General features: G+C 44.8%; 1 protein-coding gene across 3 annotated transcripts in view; it reads right to left on the reverse strand.

Moving 5' to 3' along the window:
- The window catches only part of Rim (Rab3 interacting molecule), a 180,041-nt gene that overhangs the window by 57,475 nt on the left and 100,295 nt on the right, over window positions 1–22,271 (reverse strand). For all 3 annotated transcript variants that reach the window (XM_080284281.1, XM_080284282.1, XM_080284280.1), the window contains exon 10: window positions 9,174–9,263. In XM_080284281.1, the coding sequence (XP_080140407.1) occupies window positions 9,174–9,263 (90 nt within the window). The remainder of the gene's footprint in view (window positions 1–9,173; window positions 9,264–22,271) is intronic.

Genomic DNA, 22,271 nt, shown 5'->3' on the forward strand with positions numbered 1-22,271 from the left:
GGTAAAAAAAGATGCTAGTAATGAAAGATGTTGGTAGTGGTGAAATCCTTGGGAGTGGTGAAGATGTAGATAGTGGTGGTGATAATGGTAGTGTGATGTTCGTACTGGTGGAGATAACAGAAGAGATGATGTTGGTTGTGGTTGTGTTGGAAGTGTTGTATTATGGAACAGCTATGGTATGGTGTGGGTGGCTGTAATGTAGTGGTGGCAGTGGTGATGTGGTGGTTGTATGGTACGGCGATGTTGCATGGCGTGGTGCTGATTGTATTGTGTGGTGGGTATAGTGTTGTGGTGATGGGTGTATTGTGTAGTGGTGATGTAAGGCGCTGGGCGTATTGTGTAATGGTCATGATCTGATAGAATTGATAGAAATAATGCGGTCATAGTGCCACTGAGTTCCCATGAGAAAAATGGAGCCACGATGATGTTTGGTAATGATGAAACGTATGAATAATAATAATAATATAATTCCATGATGGTTGTGGTGAGAATTGAAATATAAAGGAAGCGTCTCTCGCTGTGTTACTTGGGGTTGTCATGGTGATATTGCAATTGATTCGCCATAAAGGGATTGGGTGGATGTAAAGAAAAATGTATTGACGTACGTGTGTGTGTGTGTGTGTGTGTGTGTGTGTGTGTGTGTGTGTGTGTGTCGGCCTGTGCCATAGTTCTTAAAGGTTCACACACCATCCCGCCCGGCACACAGGCCCTCCACACCCAAGATGCTGCCACCACCACCACCACCACCACAACCACCATCACACTTACCACAGCTACCACCATTGCCACACCGACCACAACTACCACCACTGCCACACCTCCACAGCTGCCACCATTACCACACCGAGCACAACTACCACCACTGCCAAAACTACCACAACTACCACTACTGCCACACCTACCACAACTATCACCACAGCGACGACAACAGCCACCACAGCTTTCTCCACCACAGTTGCCATAATTGTCCTTACATGTCATAGCTATCACAGCAACCACCACACCTACTACATCTATCACCACAGCCACCATACCTGACACAGCAACCGTTACGGCTACCACAACAACCACAGCCACCAGCATACCTAACACAAGTACCACAACAAACACAGCCGCCACTAGACCCACCACAGCTACCACCTCAGGGCCCACAATTACCACAGCCACCACCGCAGCTACCACAACTGTCAGAACTCTCCCAATTACCAGCCACTGTAGTCTCTACCACTACCACTACCACTGCCTCGCGTCTACTGTACCACCGCTACCACAACTGTTGCCACCATCATATATAACCACTACCACAACTGTCTCATTCTCCACCAGTACCACTACCACACTTTCTGTCAGTATATCCTTCCCTGCTGTAACTGCCTCCACAACTACCACAACTACTGCCGCTACACACTCCTTCGCTGTCACCACTACTACTTCCACAACCACACCTACCACCACTACTACTATTACAACCACTACTAGTCAACAGTAACACCATTACTACCATTACACGACTGCATTTCACTACTACTACTACCACTACTACTACTACTTTTGCTAGTACTGCATCAACACAGCAACCATCTCTACAATCACTACCATCACAGCTACTTCCACAGATACCATAACAACCGCTGCTACCCAGACTATCACAACTACAGACTACTAAGGCCATTTCAAAGACCATTTCAATTCCTACATCCTTCACCACGACTACCAAAACCAGCTACCACAACTACTACAAGCTTACTGGCTGTACCACCATAAATACCATGAGTGCCACCATTGTCTCACGCTATCATCGCTATCATTATACCACTGGGCTTATCACAGTTACGGCTACCATAAATCCTAATTGGCCTTCGGATGACGCAGTTACCATCCGCCTGTTACTACTCCTACTACTATAACTACTACGACTACGATTACTACTACTTTCCTTAGTAGTAGTAGTAGTAGTGATAGTACCAAACCCTTGGGAACTACCATACTGTATCTACCAACATTTCCAAGCTACCATCTCCCCTCCCACCACTGCCCCTACATACACCAGTTTGTTGTATCAGGGCTTAGAGTAAGTGTGACCTAGTTTCTTGTATACCACCACCACCACCACCACCACGCCTACCACCACCACCACCACGCCCACCACCACCACGCTTACCATCACTACCACCACGCCTACCACCACCACGCCCACCACCACCACGCCCACCACCACCACGCTTACCATCTCTACCACCACGCCTACCACCACCACCACCACCACGCCCACCACCACCACGCTTACCATCACTACCACCACCACCACCACCACGCTTACCATCACTACCACCACGCCTACCACCACCACCACCACGCCCACCACCACCACGCTTACCATCACTACCACCACGCCTACCACCACCACCACCACGCTTACCATCACCACCACCACGCCCACCACCACCACGCTTACCATCACTACCACCACGCCTACCACCACCACCACGCCTACCACCACCACCACGTCTACCACCACCACCACCACCACGCCTGCCACCACCACCACCACCACGCCTACCACCACCACCAACCAACACGCCTGCCACCACTACCACCACCACCGCCACGCCTACCACCACCACCACCTCCACCACTACGCCTACCACCACACGACCTCCACCAAGCCTACTACCACCACCACCACCACCACCACCACCACCACCACGCCTACCCCCACCACCACTACGCCTACCACCACAACCACCACCACTACCACACCACCACCATCACCACGCCCACCACCACGCCTACCACCACCACCCCACCACGCCTAGCACTACCACAACCACGCCAACCACCACCACCACGCCCACCACTACCACCACCATCACCACCACCACGGCTATCAGTATATTATCACTGCTGTCGCTACCAGTACCACAAACACCCCTACAATCACACAGTTACCACCACCCACAACAGTGCCATCACCGCTACCACTACTCCCAGTTTCCACAACCACCACCATAATAATTACTACCACAAACACACCACAACCACTACCACCGTCCTGACCACCACTACCCTGACTTCCATATCCACTTTTATCACAACTACCACCACCACATTATTACCCTAACAACTACCATCATTGCAACAACCATCACCATATCATCTACCAACGCGACCAGTACTACCACGATCTCCTGTCACCTTCTACCACCACTACAAGGACAACCACCAACACCACCACAACCACTTCCACTGCCACCACCTACACAAGTACCATCATCACTGCCACCACTACCATTTAAAATTACCATCACCATCTCTTCTACCACAGCCACCACCACCACACGGACAGACAGACAGGCCAACAGAGAGAACCCAAGACAGAGGACTCTTCCCTGCCTCCCGCCTTTCCCAAGACAAGCATTAATTGGCGTGTCCATTCTGAATTATGATCATTTAATTAAGTGGTAGATGACGAGAGAGAGAGAGAGAGAGAGAGAGAGAGAGACCTGACACCAGTTACTGAGTAAAATAGAAATTACGTAATGGCGCCTAAACCAGAAATGTTGCAAAGTTCTGTAGGAAAAAATTGTATATACTAAACGAGAGAGAATTTGGAATGTATAGTGAAAGACAGAGTTCAAAATATGACAAATAAGTCAGAGCATTTGCCCATGAATGCGTATCGCCCCATCATTAAAAAAACTAGATAAGTAATCCTCTGGCAGTCGGTGGCATATAATCGCAGCTTTCCAAATTCTTGGGGGAAAAAAAAAAAAGTATTAGGATTTCGCAGTTAGATATGATTCAGAAACCTGAAGTCAGCGGTATTATGTTGGTGAAGGTCATCGAGTGTAACAGGCCTGTAAAGAATTTCTAATAGTTACCCTTTAAATAGCCGTTTTCTTAGTGGAGGGTACGATAGAAAATGGTGAATAATGGCAAGGTAAATGTAAAAAATAGTTTTTTTTTTTCTCCTTGCAACATCCTCTGGCAATCGAAGGCAGATCACGGCAGCTTCGCCAAAGTTATGAACATACAAGCCATATATCCCGGGAGAGTGCCTACAAAGTTTTTGGATACAATTTGCTCACTTGATTTGAGATATTTAGGTGACAGACACACTCACAGACACAGGCGATTACATTACCGCCTCGCTAGGTGGGCGATAAATAGGACAGACACACAGGCAATTATACAAACTCATACAGAGACAACAGAGAGAGAGATTGATAACAGAAGAGAGGAAGGGAAGGGTAAAGAAAAGTAAGAAATTATCAGAGAGAGAGAGAGAGAAAGAGAGAGAGAGAGAGATGGCAAAGCTTTATATACTACTATTGTTCTTACCATCACAGTTACCATCATCACTACCACAGACATCCTTCACCACCACAACCACCAACCTCCTCCCACCATACAACCACTAGCTATCTTCCCACTACTATCACCACTACCACCATTCTTCAACCACTACCCTGTCACAACCAGCTTTCCCCACTACCACAACCAACATCGCTCAGCCACTATCCTATTTCAACCAAAATTCCGAACCAAAACAACCACCATCTTCAACATTCTTTTCCACCATCAGAGCAACTACCTTTTCCCACACACAGTTCTAGCTCAACCAACATTTCGTATCGTAACAACCATCTTATATCACAATTCCCCACAGCCACCAACATCCCGTAGCACACAATAATACTCATTCCCTACCACAGTCCTACCACACCAGCAAGCACCCCATACCACAATCCTACCACACCAACAGTCATCCCCTACCAGAGTTCTACCACCCAAACTACCATCTCCCATCACAATCCAACTGACAACCATCCACTACCACAGTCCCTACGAATAATCATCTCTTACTACACACCAACAACCATCCCCAACCACACGCCTACCAACAACCTTCCCCTACCACACGCCTACCAACAACCATCCTCTACCACAGTTCCCCCACAGCCACCAACATTTCCTCCTCCTCCTCCTCCAATCCACTACCACCACCACAACTCTCATAACCAACATTTGGAGGCCCTCGTGTGTTCCCTTAGGCTTTTACCCCTCCCCCTCCCCCTCTCCTCTTGAAATACCCCCTCCCCGTCCCCCTCGTCTCCGTCACTCCTTCCTCCTCCCTCCATTCTCCTTCTATCTCTTGCTTCCCCCTTCTCTCTCTCTCTCTCTCTCTCTCTCTCTCTCTCTCTCTCTCTCTCTCTCTCCTCCCCCCATAATCGGGACTCATGCCACATTCGGTGCGTCTATTTTTGTATCTGCAAATTTATTTCACTTTTACTTCTGTGCTGGTGAAGAAAGGGGGGGGGGATGCATGGAGAGGAAAGAGGAGGGAAGAGGAAAGGGGAAAGTGGAGGAAAAGAGAAGGAAGATGGAAGTGGAGGAAAAGAGGAGGAAGGTGGAAGCGTAGGAAAAGAGGAGGGCGAACGAAAGAAGAGGGCGAGGCAAGAGGGAACTGGAGAAAATGAGGAGGAAGGAAGTGGGAAGTGAAAAGAGGGGAAAACAAGAAGGGGAAATGAGTAAGAATAGAGAAGGAAGAAGGGGAAACAAAAGAGAAAAAGGGAAGAGAGAAGAAAGGAAGGCAGGATGGACGAAAAGATGTTAAAAGAAGAAAGAAGTGAAGGGAGAGGAAAGGAGAGGGGGGAAAACAGTCAAAAGAAAGACTAGAAAGGTGAATGGAGAAAGAGAGGAGTGATGGAGAAGACAGGGAAATGAGGAGGGAAGGAGAATGGAGGAAATGAGAGAAGTGGTGATAGGAAGAGGGGAAAGGATGGAAGAGATGGGAAATGAAAAATGGCTGTCTGAACGAATTGGGAAAGGAAGAGAAAAACTGGGGAGTAAGAAGAGAAGAGAGTGAGCGAGAAACGGGAAGGAGGAAAAGATAAGAGGATGGAAGAAGGAAAATTAGAGTAAAGAGGACATGGGTGGGGAAGAGGAAAGCTAGGTAGAGAAGAACGAGAGTTGGAGGTAGAAAAAAAGAAGGGAATCAGAGGAAAATGAAGGTAAGAGATAAAGAAAGGGAGAAGGGCGGAGGCGTAGAATATAAGAGAAATAAAGTAAGATGAAAATGAGAGAAGAATGGAAGGAAAATTAAGAATGGTTAGTAGGTATAAAGTTATGAAGAAACAGAGGAAGAGAAAATAAGAAAAAATGTAAAACGAATGAGAGAAGAGGACACATGGAGGAGAGAAAGTAAGGAAGGGAAAGAGAAGGAAGAAAAGCAAGAGGAGAGAGTAGTGGAGATATCAAGGAGATGGAAAGGAAAGGGTAGCGAAAGGGTATGGAAAGGGAAGAGGGGAAAACAAGGGACAAGATGGAAGGAAATGGAGAAGGAAAGAGTGGGAAATAATGGAGAGAGGAACGGTGGAAGGCAAAAAAAAAGAAATACTCTCGAAGGATATGTAGTGTAGCGTAGCGTAGCGTAGTGATGTAGTGTAGTGTAGTGCAGTGTAGCGTATGGTACAGCAGTGTAGTGTAGTATAGTTTAGTTTGCAAGGAGATGATTAGGATGAATTAGAACAATGTTAAACAATCTGATTCAAGTTAGATTTTTCAAAATGACGGGGTTACGTACAGCCTTAGTTCGTCCAATCACTAATCCAGTGGAAGAAAATTGTCACAAAAAAAGAAAAGAAAAAAAAAATCCTCTGACAGTAGCATGCATCGAAATGGTGGGTAAGGTGACTTGGAATGGCAAAGACATGAAAAGAAAAATTTAACTGAAAACGAGAGAGGCAATATGATGGAGAAGAAAGGATTGTTATATGTTTGTGGTGAAAGTTGTGGTGGTGATTGCGACTGTGGTGGTTGCGGTGAAAATGGTGGTACTAGTGAGAGTTTGGGTACACTGTAATAGCTGTAGTGTGGAATTGCTGATTGTGTGGTAGTTGTGGTAGTAAATGTAGAGATGGTGGTAGTGTGACTCAGGAATAATTGTGGTAATTAGGTTAAATAATGACTGTGGTAGTAGATGTACAGATGGTGGTACTGTGAGTCAGAGAGAATTGTGGTAGTAAATGCTGAGATGGTGGTAGATGAGATAGAGAGAATTGTGGTAGTTTGGTTGACTGTAGAAGTCGATGTTGAGATGGTGGTAGAGCGACTTGAGAGAATTGTGGTACCTTGGCTGATTGTGGTAGTAGGTGTTGAGATGGTGGTAGTGTGAGTTAGAGAATTGCGGTAGTTTGGTTGATTGTGGTAGTAGATGTTGAGATAGTGGTAGTGTTAGTATGAGAAGCGTGGTAGTTGGTACTGGTAGTAATGGTTGTTGGTGCGTGAGTCAGAAAATTGTGGTAGCAGTGATGTAGGATTTTGTAGAAGTAATTGTGTTAGTAATGCTAGGGAGAGTAGTATTTAGAGCTGGGAGGGCTGTGGTAGTTACGCTGATGGAAGTGGTGGTAGTAGTTGTGGTGGCTTGCTCTAGGGGAGTGTGGTAGCTGTCCTAGTAGTAATGGTAGTTGTGGTAGTATCGTTAGAGATGGTGGTAACTTGAATGGGAGCAGTGTGGTAGGTGCGGTGTTGGGATTGGTAATGGTGGTTGTGGTAGTAAAACTTGATCTAGGGGAATTGTGGTAGGTAATATGGTAGTCATGGTTGTGTTCGTAGTGTTGGTAGTAAAGAGTCGATTTATTTAAGAATTGTGGTATATGCAGTAATGGTTGTGGAACACGTGATTGATAATGGTGGTGGCTGTTATGATGGGAGGGACTGGGAGTAATGAGAGACTCTTATCAGTGCACAGGTGTGTGTGTGTGTGTGTGTGTGTGTGTGTGTGAGAGAGAGAGAGAGAGAGAGAAGGTGCGTGTATGTGGGCGTGCGTGTGTGTATCCCAGTGCATGTGCGTGTGTGTATGTGTGCTTTAGGTGTAACAGTGGTGCGCCGTCTCGTGCCAGGATGGACGTGTACATATTGATCTGACTGTACTGACCAACACACACACACACACACACACACACACACACACACACACACACACACACACACACACACACACACACACACACACACACACACACACATGAGGCTGTTTGTCAACCATACAGCAAACAGATTAAACAAAACACCATCGCAGACCCTCCATGACTGTCGAAAAACATATGGAAAAATACAGTGTTTAGTTATTTTATTTGTATCAAAGAAAACACCGTATTGCTGTTTATATTATAGAGAAAAGAGAAAATAATACAGTGTTTTCCCCCCTTTCTTTATTCTTCGTTCTTTTTTCTTTCCTTCTTTTCTTCCTTCCTTTTCTTCTATTATCTTCATTCTTGCGTCTGCATACTCCCTAGTTTATTCCTTCCTCGCTTCCTTCATCTTCTCCATCCTTTTCTTTTTTCCCCCCTTTGTCCTTTCCTATTTTATGTCCTTATCCTTTTCTAACTTTTCCGTTCTTCTTTCTCCCTCACTTTCTTCGCTGTCCCCATCACTTTCTCCAATCCATTTACTCCCTCTGTCCATTCGTTCCTTGCTCCATTGACTGTGTTTTCTTCCTTCCCTTCTTCTGTCACTTTTTTCCTTTTGTTTCCCTTTCCTTTTCCGCTTTTGTTGTAGGTGTGAATGGTAGAATGAGGAACAGCACTACTACCTATTGCTTTGACTGAAAGGGTAGAGTGAAGCATGGGCTGTAGAGTGAGATATGAACTGTACTGTGTGAATGAGTGAGTGTGGCAGTTAGAGTGAAAGAGTGAGGTATGTACTGGAGTGAGAGAGTGAGATATTGAGGATGAGAGAGAGACTTTGAGTGTGAGAAGTTGAGATGTATATTTTGGTGAGTAAATGAAAATGAGAATGAGAGTAAGGGATGTACTGAGGAGAGCGAAGAGTGACGTATGTACTGAGCTGGGGTGAGTGAGAGAGTGAAGTACAGTGAAAAGAGTTGACGGCTTAATACGGTGAGTAAATGCCCCGTGCACAGGTGATATGAGGCGATGACATGGTTCTTTCACATTACTTGGCCAAGATTTTCGTCTATCTGTCACGTATTTCACGTAATTTCGTGTCAAAAAATAATATAATAATACAACTGTACGTCCTCTCCACAGCACTCCTTCGTGACTAGCGCTGTGTTCTTGTTCTAATCTCCTGTTACAGCTCAGCATTCAAGCAAGAGGGATGCCACTTTTACGCCAAGTTACAGGGTGCAGTTAGGTTGGGGTACGTACCATATGAGGCGGGAGGGCATCTTCGTGGGAGGACAAGTAGTACCATTCTGGCTCGTCGTCCAAGGGTGCCGCACTGAGGTCCACCACAACCTGACGAAGGAAGTAGGAAAGTTGTAATGGCTTAGGTAAAGGGAGGAAATGGGGAAGTGAGAGAGAGAGAGAGAGAGACAGACAGACAGACAGACAGACAGAGAGCAAGTACTCTGTAACTATTAGGCTTTCAAACTTTTTCTTAAAAACGATGCCATTCGTCATTACAGTGAAAAGGGAATAACGCAACTTCAGATGTACCAGTAGGACTATGGTATGCAGTAGTTTAATATATATATATATATATATATATATATATATATATATATATATATATATATTGCTTTACTTAAGAACTCTCCACTATTCAGAAAATGTTTCTACTTCCTGCTTTATTTCCAGCCCTCTAATATTACCAACACCCTATCCCAGCATATTCATCATCATCATCATCATCATCATCATCACCCCCCTTCTATCCTTATTTCCACAATACTGGAGCTCCACACCCACACCCACAATCAACCCTTCCTATTCTCATTTCTACTCCCTTCTCCAGTACACTCCACCCCCACACCAATCCCACCCATCTTCCCATTGACTTCCCACACCCATCCCCACACCCAATCCTCTCCCCCCATCCCCACCCTCCTTACTATCCACCCCATCCACATGCACACAGTCTTCTCCACTCACACGTCCACACTGAATCGAGAAACAGGGAAAGTAATGGAATCTCTTTAACCCCCGATGCAGCTGATAACTGAAGGAAATGTACAGGGAAATTGAAAGACGAGATAAGAAACGGGAAGACGGTGGTTTCAGTGTGGGGAGGAATACCAGTGCATGAGAGAGAGAGAGAGAGAGAGAGAGAGAGAGAGAGAGAGAGAGAGAGAGAGAGAGAGAGAGAGAGAACACAAAGACAGTGAAATCACCTTGAAATATAAAAAAAGGATAAAATGATAAAGGAGGAAGAAGCGAATTACAAGAAACATGGAACAGAGAAGACAGAAACAAAGAATTTAATAGAGGAGAAGGGATAAAAATTGATTACTGGATGATGAGATGGACGAATGAAGAAACAGTTGAATAAAAATGTAGAAAGGAGTGTGTGAAGTAAGAGAAAGAATAGGAATATCAATGGAGCCCCTGATTAATGAAGGAAAGCATGAATGAAATAATTAAGAAAGACCAAATGGATAACAGATGGAAGGGAAAGTGACGAATAATTACCATGGAAGAAATGAGAATTAATTATTAAATGAGGAAATTGCTGAAGAGAGAGACTGATGAATGAATGATAGCCCGTAGTGAAGGATGAAGTAATGGATAAAGTAAGAAGACATATATGAACGAAGAAGTTGCTGAAACGAGAGTGGCGAATTAAACAAAGCATTATTGAAAGAATGAAGGAAGGAAGATGGATAAAGAAATAAAGATTACGGCATGAATGAAGGAAAGGAAAAACAGACGAATTAAGAGAGTATGAAGATAATGGCCAGAAAATGAAACCAACCTATGCATGGAAAAAAACAGCCTTACTATTGAATTACAAACCGCATTACACCATTAAGATTAAAAACCGTAAAGCATTAAAGTTAAACCCATTTCGGCATGAGGATATATTATTTGTCATATGTTTTGTTATTGCCACTGGACGGCCTAACCCTGGACCCCTACGCTTCTGATGAGGCAGTAAAGGAACGGATAAGTATGCCAAACAGACAGACAGACAGATGGATAGATAGACTGATAGATAGATAGATGGGTATAGCCTTCCCCATAAACACCTTCGAAAGCGCCAGTTGCTGTTTGGTATCCCTTTTCTTTTCTTTTTTTTCTACCTTGAGACGATTTTATTCAGCTTGGAAACTCATCGCCTCTCGTAGTGGAAGGGTTAATGACTGCCCAACCTCCCCCTCCACCACGAGAGGTCTCCCTTAAACCACACAAAACCGATTGAAGATAGCAAGAATAAAAAAATATGTGGAGAAGTTCAAGCCGTACCGTAATTAGTCCTCTCTTCGTATCACCCCCACTTCACAATGGCTCAAAAAGAGGGGTGGAGAGACAAGAAGAAAAAGTGGATGGAGAAGTAGGTGGCTAGGGAAGAAAAGAAGAAAAAAAAGGAGCAAGTGGAGATAGGAGAAATGAGCAATTGAGGGAGAGTGGAGATAATTGAAGAAGAGAGGGACAGGGAGGAAAAATGAACGAGCGGGAAAAGGACGGGGAAAAAAAAAAAAAAGAGCCAGTGGGAGATAAAAGTTATGCATACAGTGTGAGGTTAATTAATTTTTTACGGTGTTTTTTTTTTTCCGCTGTTCTTGCTGATACCACACGATGTTATTCAGTACTGCAAGGGCTAATGAGGGCTGCAGCTAACTCTTCCACTTCTAATCCTCCTTTAATTGTGTGTGTGTGTGTGTGTGTGTGTGTGTGTGTGTGTGTGTGTGTGTGTGTGTGTGTGTGTGTGTGTGTGTGTGTCGTGAGAAATGAATATAGAAAAGAATATGGGGAAAAAACGAAAAGTACAAAGGATATAAAGGAGATACAGGAAGAAGAACTGGGAAAGTACAGTACAGAAGACGAGAAGATAAAAAAATAAAATAAAATAACATACTGGATTATAATGACAAAGAAAACGGGATAAGGGAAGAAAGGGGATACGGCGTTAATTTTTCCTAGTCGGAGCAAGTACCAACCATCCATCACCATACGCTATCCCAGCTGCTGCCTCCATCCCTCGCCGCGCTAGGATGGGTGGGATTGGTTTTGGGATGGCTGAGACTGGTTATTGCTGGGAAGGTTAGGGATCCGTTTTGAAATGATTGGGAATACTATTGGTACTGGGGTGATGGGATTAATGGGACTAGTGTAGGAAACTGGGATAACTAGGGTTGTGGGATGATTGGGGATAATTAGGGGGACTGGTTAATACTTAGTTAATATTAAAATCATCAATAAGGAAATAACTCCCCATGAAAGGAGCTAGTTTCGGAAATACAAATAATAAATAAAACTTAACAAGAGGAAATTCGTTTGACTGAAGAAAAAAAAAACATGAGAAACTGAACTGCCCTAAAATACACCGAAAAAAATATGTACATATTATCGAAGGAAATGCACGAATCTAAAGTAATACGGAATATACGAAATAAAATTAAATCCATATTATTGAAAAGATTGAACGAAACAATGATGGATGGCTTATTTTTGGCGGGGAATGGAAACTGTACTTATGGATAGGGTATATAAGAGCGTCAATCCCTGGGGAGTAACACACACAAGGGCAATGAAAGATATGCCACACTGAATTCATTTTCCTGAAGCCGATGAGTTGGAGGGTGAAGGAAGGAAGGAAGGGAGCACCTGGGGGAGATGCAGTGAGGGGAGGAGTAGGAAGAAAGAGGGAGAGGGACTGGGAGAAGGGAAGGAGAGGGAATGGAAAGATGGAGGAAGGGAAAGGGAAGGTGAGAGGGAGTAGAAACAGGGAGCGAGAGGCAATGCGAGGAAGTTTCGGGAGAGAGAGGGAATTGGGAGGAGGAAGGGAGATCTTGTGAGAGGAGGAAGAAATAGGAGGGAGAGGAAAGTAAGAGAGAGTGAGAGGAGGGAGCGACAGAGAAGAGGAAGGGAAAGTGAGGGAGAGCTGTGGGTAGGAAAGGTGTGGGAGGTAGGGGAATATGTTAAGGGTAAAGAGTAGAAATATAAGGAGAGAGGAAATCGAGTGGGAGGCAAAAAGAACTAGAGAGTGGAAGGGAGGGAGGAAGAATGAGAAAAATACAGAGAAAGGGCGAGGAGTAAGTGTGAGGGGGACTGGGAGGGGAGAAAAGGGAGAAGTACAAGAGTTAGGGAAGAAATTGGAAAGGTGTACTGATAAGAGGAAAGTAAAAAAGGGAGGGGAAGAGGAGAAGTGGAGGGAAAGGGATTGGGAAGGAAGGAAAGAGATGGGTGAAGGAAGCAATGGGAGCAAAAGGGAGAGAGAGAGAGAGAGAGAGAGAGAGATTTATAGGATAGAACGAGAAAACTATAGGGAATGGGATTAGAAAGGAAGGCAAGAGGTGAGAGAAGGAAAGGGAGAATAGACAGGGAGGAAGGGAAGGATGAAGAAAGAAGAGGAGGGAGGGAGGGAGAGGAAAGGGAGAGAAGGAAGGGAATGGGAGGAATAGAGATAATGAAGGGAAGGGAGGGATGGAAGGATGGAAAGGACGGGAGGAAGGGGAGGAATGAAGGGAGGGAAGGGGAGGGAGGGAGGGCCAACCATTGATCACCTGTCCACCTGGCGGCGCAGCAAGACACCACTGCTCGCACTCCCTCCCTCCCTCCCGCACGCATGCACTCCCTCCCTCTCTCCCTCCCTCCCTCTTGCACACAGCCCCTCCCTCCTTTCCTCCCTCTTGCACGCACCCCCTCTCTCCCTCCCTCCTCCTTCCTTCTTCTTGCACGCATTCCCTCCCTCCCCTCATCATCTTCCCTTGCATGCACTCTCATTCTCCCTCCCTCTCCCTCCTTCCTTCCCTCCCTCACGCTGCCTCATTTTCCCCCCTCTCACACATTCTCTTTCTCCCTCCTTTTCCTCCCTCACGCGTCTTCTTTCTCCCTCCTTTCCCTCCTTTTTTTCACATTTTTCTCTCCGTTTCTCCCTCCCTCCCTCAAGCATTCCCCACCCCCCACCCACCTTCTCTCTCTCTCTCTCTCTCTCTCTCTCTCTCTCACTACGATGACACCAGACCCTATTTTTAGACATTACGGAAATTTCGTAACGCCTCTTCCTCACCGATTTATTTTCCTATATTAATACTTATCTACTCCCTCGTGTGTCGCTGAAGCAGACCACATCGACACTAGAAATATACAGACAACACAAAGAAAAAACAGTTAAGGTGTAGCATGCAAAATAAATCGCTTAGGTAGAGAGGCCACGGAGCCTCCTAAGCACACCAAGAATACGTCCCTCGATATCCCCTTAATCCTTTCACTACGATGACGCCTCCAGACGATTTTATTCAGTGGTGATTTTAACCCCTTCACCACGAGAGGTCCTGCTTATTAAACTACGCAGATACGCCACCGAAGGATCATGAATGTAAATAAAAGAATCCCATGAGCGTAAACAATAGAATCCCATGAGCGTAAACAAAAGAATCCCATGAGCGTAAACAAAAGAATCCCATGAGCGTAAACAAAAGCATCCCATGAGCGTAAACAAAAGAATCCCATGAGTGTAAACAAATGAATCCCATGAACGTAAACAATAGAATCCCATGAGCGTAAACAATAGAATCCCATGAGTGTAAACAATAGAATCCCATGAGCGTAAACAACAGAATCCCATGGACGTAAAGAAAACAATCCCATGAGCTTAAGCAATAGAATCCCATGAGCGTAAACAATAGAATCCCATGAGCGTAAACATAGAATCCCGTGAGCGTAAACAATAGAATCCCGTGAACGTAAACAATATAGTCCCAGGAACGTAAACAAAAGAATTCCATGAGCGTAAACAAAAGAAATTACGACAACGAACTACGCACAGCAAACTAAGCACAAAGGAGCGTAAAGTAGGTGACCTGAAGATAATAAATTCACTAAATTGAACGTAAATTAATGAACGAAACAAAACGAGTTAAACCTGCATTGCACAGTGTTCTAAAGAATGATATAAAAAGGTCAGTCACGGTCTTTCATCATCATCATCATCATCATCATCAAATTCTTTGGAAATTCTTGTCAGAAATAGGAGGCTGATCCAACGTTCGCGCTCCCAGCTTATCAATACAGCCATTGATCTTTTTATGTACTGTGCCGAGGAAAGGAGTACAAGGGAAAGCAAACAGCAACAGGCCTAGTGATCCATTCGAGGCTGTTTGTTAGAGAAAATATTATGACTGTCTAAAATTATGAGATGATGATGATGATAGGGAAACAAGAAGACTGCAACTGCGGCACACTGACATCTTCCCTCCCGATTATTATTTGCACCAGCACAGTCACAATGACTGGCAGATGAAGTACCGGTAGTTAACCAGCGTAGTTGCTACACCACAGATATACATAACAGTGTCTCCCGGAAAGTTGTTGGGAAAGCAATGAATACACCTCAGTATTAGTAACGTTAGCTGTATTATTACATTAGTATATGGATCTATATAGAATTGTGAAATCGAAATGGAGGCTGTTCTTACACAAGTAAAACCAGGCGGTAAATGTACAGTATAGGATTTGAAACCCTTCATCTACGGATAGTGACATTAGTAGACTGGCTTATATATTATATATACTGTATATATATATATATATATATATATATATATATATATATATATATATATATATATATATATATATATATATATATATATATATATATATATATATATATATATATATATATATATATATATATGTGTGTGTGTGTGTGTGTGTGTGTAAAATAAAAATAAGTGGGTATTATGAAAGAATGAAAAAATGAAAGATGCAGTGCGGCTAGATCAACAAAAGAGCAAAAAAGAAAAAGAACACGGGGAAAAAAAGCTACCGAAATTGCAGGGTAAATGGTCAGCGGAAGTGCTCACACCTGCCCAATCACCCCCATCACACCTGCACCCCGCCTCCTCCTCAGCCTCACCTTCCTCTTCTTCCTCATCTTCCTTCTCGTAATCTTCCACTTACTTTTCTTCTTTCTCATTTTTGTTCTCGTCATTTCTCTCCCTCATGTCTTTTTGTTGTCGGCATTTCTGTTCCTTCTTGTCATCTTTCTCTTAATTATCTCTCTCCTGTATTTTTTCCCTCGTCATTTATCTTCATCAGTTATCGCCCCCATGTCTCACTTTCCTCCTCCTCCATGTAATATTCCTGTTATTTTTGTCCTCTTTTTTTTTTTCTCATTTTCCTTCGGTCCTATCCTCATTCCTATATTTTTCCCTTTCCTCCTCCTCCTCCTCCTCCTCCCATTTCTTTTCTCGTGTTCTTTTAGTTTTTCTCGTCATTTATCACTCCTGTTTCCCTTCTGATTATTCTTTCAACTCTTCCTTATTTTCCTTTCCTTCCTTCTCTCCTTCTGTCACTTCATACTGTCCTTCTTCTTCCTCCTTTCCCTCTACCACTCCATAAAATATTTTTCCCCTTATTATGCCCTTCTTTTCTATCTTCCATGCTCTTTCCCCCGTCTAGCCCCCTTCCTCGTCGTTCTTTATTCACCTCTCTTTCTCACACAGGTCTCTTCCTTCCTTCTTTGTCCTACTCCTTGTCTATCTCGCTTTAACTCGCACTCCTCTCTCTCTCTCTCTCTCTCTCTCTCTCTCACCATGACCATACCCTTTGTGTGTGTGTGTGTGTGTGTGTGTGTGTGTGTGTGTGTGTGTGTGTGTGTGTGTGTGTGTGTGTACACCACCATACCATTCTCTTACACCTCCCCTTCCTTCCACATCCTCCCTCCCCTCCATCCACTATCTTCAGATTCTCCCTATTCCCCTCCTCCCTCCCTATACATCCCTCCCCTGTCCGCTACCCTTAGCCAGCCCCTCATTCCCTTGCATCTCATCCTTTGCATCTCTCTGACTTGTTCCTGCTTTCGTGCCAAGACCTTTTTGTATTTCACTATCAAACTCTTACCAGACGATTTTATTCAGCTGCAGCAGAACCCCTTGGTCAGTATGGGCTTAGTTTCTCCTCATGTAGCCCTCTTATATTCAGATTGATTTATATTTGATTTTTTTTTTGTGTGTGTGTCATTTTCTTCAGGTTCAGGAAATTCCTTTCGTCTTTCTTTCATCTTGTTCTCTTTCCTGTAACCAAGTACCTGTTTGTTACCCTGCTGTCATCCGTCCCCCCCTCTCGCTGCCATTATCCCTGCTACCCTGCCACCCTCTCTACCACCCTGCCTTTCTCTGCCACCCTGCCACCATCCCTGCCACCCTGCCATTCTCTGTCACCCTGCCACCATATCTACCTCCCTGCCTTTCTATGCCACCTTGCTCCCTTTCCCTGCCACCCTGCCTCCTTGCATCATTGTACATGCTGGTCGTTTGCTGAGTTTATGACCGAGGAAGACTACTAGCCCTGCCTCACCCCGCCCTGCTTCACCTCACCCTGCCTCACCCCGCCCCACCTTGCCTTACTCCGCCCATCCTCACCCCACCAAATCTCACCCCGCCCTGCCTCACAACCATCCATACCTCACCTCCCACCCAGCCTCACTATTATTCCTGCCTGCCTCACCATCATCCCTGTCTCACCACCATCCCTACCTCACCACTAACTCTGCCTCACCACCATCCATGCCCAACCATCATCTCTGCCTGCCTCTTCCCTACATTTTTCATCACCACCCCTGGCTCACCACTATCTCTGCCTCGTCTCCACCCTGTCTCACCACCACCCTGCTTAACCCTGCTTCCCCGTACCTACTTCCGAACCACGTCCAGTACTCTGCCTAACCTAATCCTGGGTACTTTCCTCCCACACACATTTTCCTTCCCTCCAGGTTTCTCTTCTTCCCTCCTCAAGCATCTCTCCACTTTTCCCTTCTTTCACTCTTTTTTCCTTCCCTGCCTCAAGCTTCTTTTCGCTTTTTCCCTCCCTTTTCTCTCCGTTTTTTTCTTCCCCTTCGATATTCTCCTTCCCTTCTCAAGCTTCCCCCCCCCCTCTGTCTGTCTGTCTCTCTCTCTCTCTCTCTCTCTCTCTCTCTCTCTCTCTCCATACCTCCTTCCCTTCACTCTCCATACCTCCCTCCCTGCTTCCACTCTCCATACCTCCTTCCCTTCACTCTCCATACCTCCCTCCCTGCTTCCACTCTCCATACCTCCTTCCCTTCACTCTCCATACCTCCCTCCCTGCTTCCACTCTCCATACCTCCGTCCCTTCACTCTTCATACCTCCCTCCCTGCTTCCACTCTCCATACCTCCCTCCCTCCATTTTGGTAAACAGACACTCCTATATGGCTTCACTACCTACCTCTCTTTCCTCCCTCTCTCCCTCCTTGTTTACTTCCTTCTCTTTTTCCGCAAACCGACCTTCCTCCTCCTCCTTCTTTCCTCTTATTCTTTGTCTTTTCATATTCTTTTTCTTCTTCCTCCGTCCATATCCCCCCCTTCTCCTCCCCCTCGTCCTCCTTCTTCTTCTACCTCTTCTTCTTTCCTCTCGTTTTTCATATTTTTTCCTCCGTCCCCTGTACCTTCTTTTCTCACTTCCTCAAGCCTTCCCTCCTCCTCCTCCTCCTCCTCCTCCTGGTCGATGAGTGAGAGGTGGAGTGTGAGCCAGGAGTGACAATCGCTCAAGTACCACCCCACCCTCGGCTTGCCCTTAACCCTTTCACTCCAACGATGTCGCTTTCTATTTTATACCTGCTATCTCCAGACGATTTTATTCAGCTCAGAAGGAAACTTTTGGAACTGGAGGGGTTAGATACAGACTTCCTTGACCCCTTCAAATGTCGGACGTATTCTGTATTTTTGCTGTCTCCCATTTTCCAGACGGTTTTATTCAGCTCAGGAGGGATTTCTTTTTCTAAGTAGAGGGGTTAGCTATAGCCTTGATTAACCCCTCCAGTAATAGCAAATCGTCGTAAATTGCATAAAAATCGACTGGTAGTAGCAAGAACTTAACACTCAATACATCACGGGACTGAAAGGGTTATTTTTATTTTTTTTTTAATGCAAGGAAGAAGGAACCCAAGGCCACTCACTCAGTCTTTCTTATAACCCCGTCACAGAAGTTGGGTTATCTCGTAAGCTGAATAAAATCGTCTGGCGATAACAGGAATAGACTATAAACCCCATCTCATGACACTGGAGGGGTTCTGTGGCAGCTCAAACCCCTTCACCACGAGGGCGTATATCCACGCCTGAATGAAATTGTCTGGCGGTATGGCAGATAAAAATAAGTGTTGTAGCCAATTAAGGGTTTGACGGAGACTGTGTGTGTGTGTGTGTGTGTGTGTGTGTGTGTGTGTGTGTGTGTGTGTGTGTGTGTGTGTCTTCAAACGTGAATTAAAATTAGCTTGAGGTAACACGGAGATGCCTATAGTCCACCCCTTCTAACTTGGTGGAGGTTTTGGTCATCTTTTAGCTTAATTCTCGTGGCTCAGTAGCAGGAAAATACAATGCTATGGCTCAACAGACTTTCCATGGTGCTTCCTCGTGATCAGCATCGTACTGTCAGTCTCTCGTTATAGCTCAACATGCAATTTGGAGCGATGGTAATTTTACACGTAGTTAAAGTGAACAGAGAATAGGAATATTAGTGTCCACAGTATTGGAAGAGTTAAGTGTATTCACCATTTATTCATTCTTGCTCGTATTGTCACACCCACGCCCACACCAGCAGACTGAGCCATCCCCGCCACACACAAGATATCACCAGCTGAATTTCTTGTGGAGCGCTATATATGGACAGGCTTGTATAGTGCAGTTTCAGGAGTAAGTATAGACCATTAATGATGTAAATACAGCGGCCGTGGTGTGGTGAGGGTGGGTGGAATGAGTATATATATATGGCCGGGTTGACTGCCGGGTAATCCAATTGTACAACAGTTAAGTCTTCCCACAGCTGACTTGAGGCTCCCACCTACTCCACATTCCTCACTGCACACCTACACATACAATGACTCATACACGTACACACAAACATGCATACATTGACATTCATACACTTACACACAAATACACATACACCGACACTCGTTCACACAAACACACATACACTGACTCTCATACACTTACACACAAACACACATACACTGACTCTCATACACTTACACACAAACACACGTAATCTTTTACGCTAATACACGGACACATAAACACATACACTGACACTCATACACGCACACACAAGCACACCCTGACACTAGTACACACACACACACACACACACACACACACACACACACACACACACACACACGAACAAAAAAAAAAACGTCCCACGGTTATCAGCATACTTATATGACTGACGCACTTATTCTCGTCGGTTAAGGAAGCTCCCTAACACCTCATCGTTAGCGAATTATTTTTTGAGATGGCTGATTAATATCTTTGTGCATGTTATGTATGTAACGTGAGGCTATATGAGATGAATTTGCATAACACAGTAGAGCACGGTAAGGTGTCATAAGCAAACTAAATCGCCAAAGAAAAGGTGTCAGGATGTGCGGGCCTAAGACACAGCCCTTCATGAGTCGAGCAAAACTGGGTTATTCCACTTCCCGTCGCGTGTGAGGTGTATTATTGCTGTTTCTAGTATGCTCTTATTGTCGAATTAGTTACGGAAGAGCCTTTGGGGGGGGGAGAGAGAGAGAGAGAGAGAGAGAGAGAGAGAGAGAGAGAGAGAGAGAGAGAGAGAGTACTAGATGAGGCTTCTGATGGTCGACTTGGGTATTACAGCACCCACGGATGTCTACACTGTACTTTTTTCACTTTAACTTGGCCTAAAATTGACATCCCTCAGTCATGAAAGCTGGGTTGTGAAACGAGATTAGCACTAGAATATGGTACTAGCCACGAAGAAGTGTTCCGCGGAAAGGGCGTAGAGCCGTAGTAGTTATATTTTGATACTGGGCTATGAGATATTAACTGCAGAAAAACAAATATCTCCGCCAAATGAAGTTGAACGAACTAGTTGTATATTTTTTCTGCTTTGTATAAATATAATTACAAGTTGTCTTTTCTCCCCTTAAACTGATTTGCGACAGATCTTAAAAAAACAGGGATTACTGAACTAGGATTATCTACAGTAGCCTACTTTGTACTAAATAAAAGCTGCAATCTATTGCACGGTACGACATCATTCTTATTTTATTCCTGGTGCAAATAGACGATTTCATTCAGGTTCTGTTCTCCCAAGGTGAATAATTTACCAGGTGGTAGGAAAGGGGATGGAGTTAACATATTTATCACCCGCGTTTAGCAAGGCGAGGCGATATAGTTTTTCTGTGTGTGTGTGTGTGTGTGTGTGTGTGTGTGTGTGTGTGTGTTGCCAAAATATCTCGAAAAGTTTTGGACTAATCTTCACCAAACCTCAGGAAATAGCAACTACGTGGATGTGCAGAAACCTATACTTTTGGTGAGGATTTGATCAAAGACGACCGAGTGCCAGCAGCCATCTATTTTTTTTTTTACTGTGGACTGGCTTTTTGTGAAACGCGGCGACTGAATTCCGTGGGGTTTTGCCAGTTTTCGTCAAAATTGGTTTGTTGGCAGCTTGTTCCGTAGCCAGCAACGTATTTTAGCGGGCGATTAGCAGTCGACCCCCGAATGCTTTTCACTACCCTAAGATTCTCCCACAACTCGCCTCCAGATCACACTATTTAGGGAGAGCAAAGCCTGTCCAGTAAGAATAAATATGTGCCTTTTTTCTTTCTTCGGTCATTTTCCTCTTCTCTGTTTATTTCCTTTCTCGTTTCATCCCCCTTTACTTTTTTCTCGTTCTCTTTTCCCCTTTCGGTCCTCGTCTTTCTTTCCGTTTCCTGTTTCCCTTTTTTCCTTCTCTCTCACCCTTTCTCTTTTCCCTCTTTCTTTTTTCAGCCCTTTAACATTTCCCCCTTTCCCTTTTTTCCTCGCGTGCATCTTGAACTTGCGTCACTCGTACGGCTTGATGGGGTCAGAGGTCAGGCGACTGAGGTCAGAGGGCGAGGGCTGGAGGGAGGGGAGAAGGTGGAGGAGAGGAGGGGCAGGGGGAAGTTAAGGGGCAGGAGGCATGGGGGAAAGGGAGGAGGCGAGGGATAAGGAGACGCAGGGAGGGGGAGGTATGACAGGAGAGGGGGAGTGAAGCAGGGGAGAGAGGTGGGGAGCAAGAAACAATCAAGAGAGTGTATCTGGTCTCGTTCACCTTCGTGTGCGTGTTTTACACCGTCTCTAATTCTTTTACCCTCTTCTTACGCCTCTGCCTTTTTCTTTTTATTTTATTTTCATTTTTTTTTTCTTATGCAAAATGAAGGAACGAAGAGCTGAACACCTGCAAAAATCCACCTTAGAGAGAACTGATTTCAAGCTCTTTTCATATCAAGATGCACAGGCACATTGTTTTTGAAGTACGGGAGGTCGTAAGCAGGGGGATAGACTAAGTTAGTT

Source organism: Coenobita brevimanus, chromosome 101 (genome assembly GCF_032717465.1).
Source record: "Coenobita brevimanus isolate Jiangsu-jjx chromosome 101, ASM3271746v2, whole genome shotgun sequence".
NCBI classification, from domain to species: domain Eukaryota; kingdom Metazoa; phylum Arthropoda; class Malacostraca; order Decapoda; family Coenobitidae; genus Coenobita; species Coenobita brevimanus.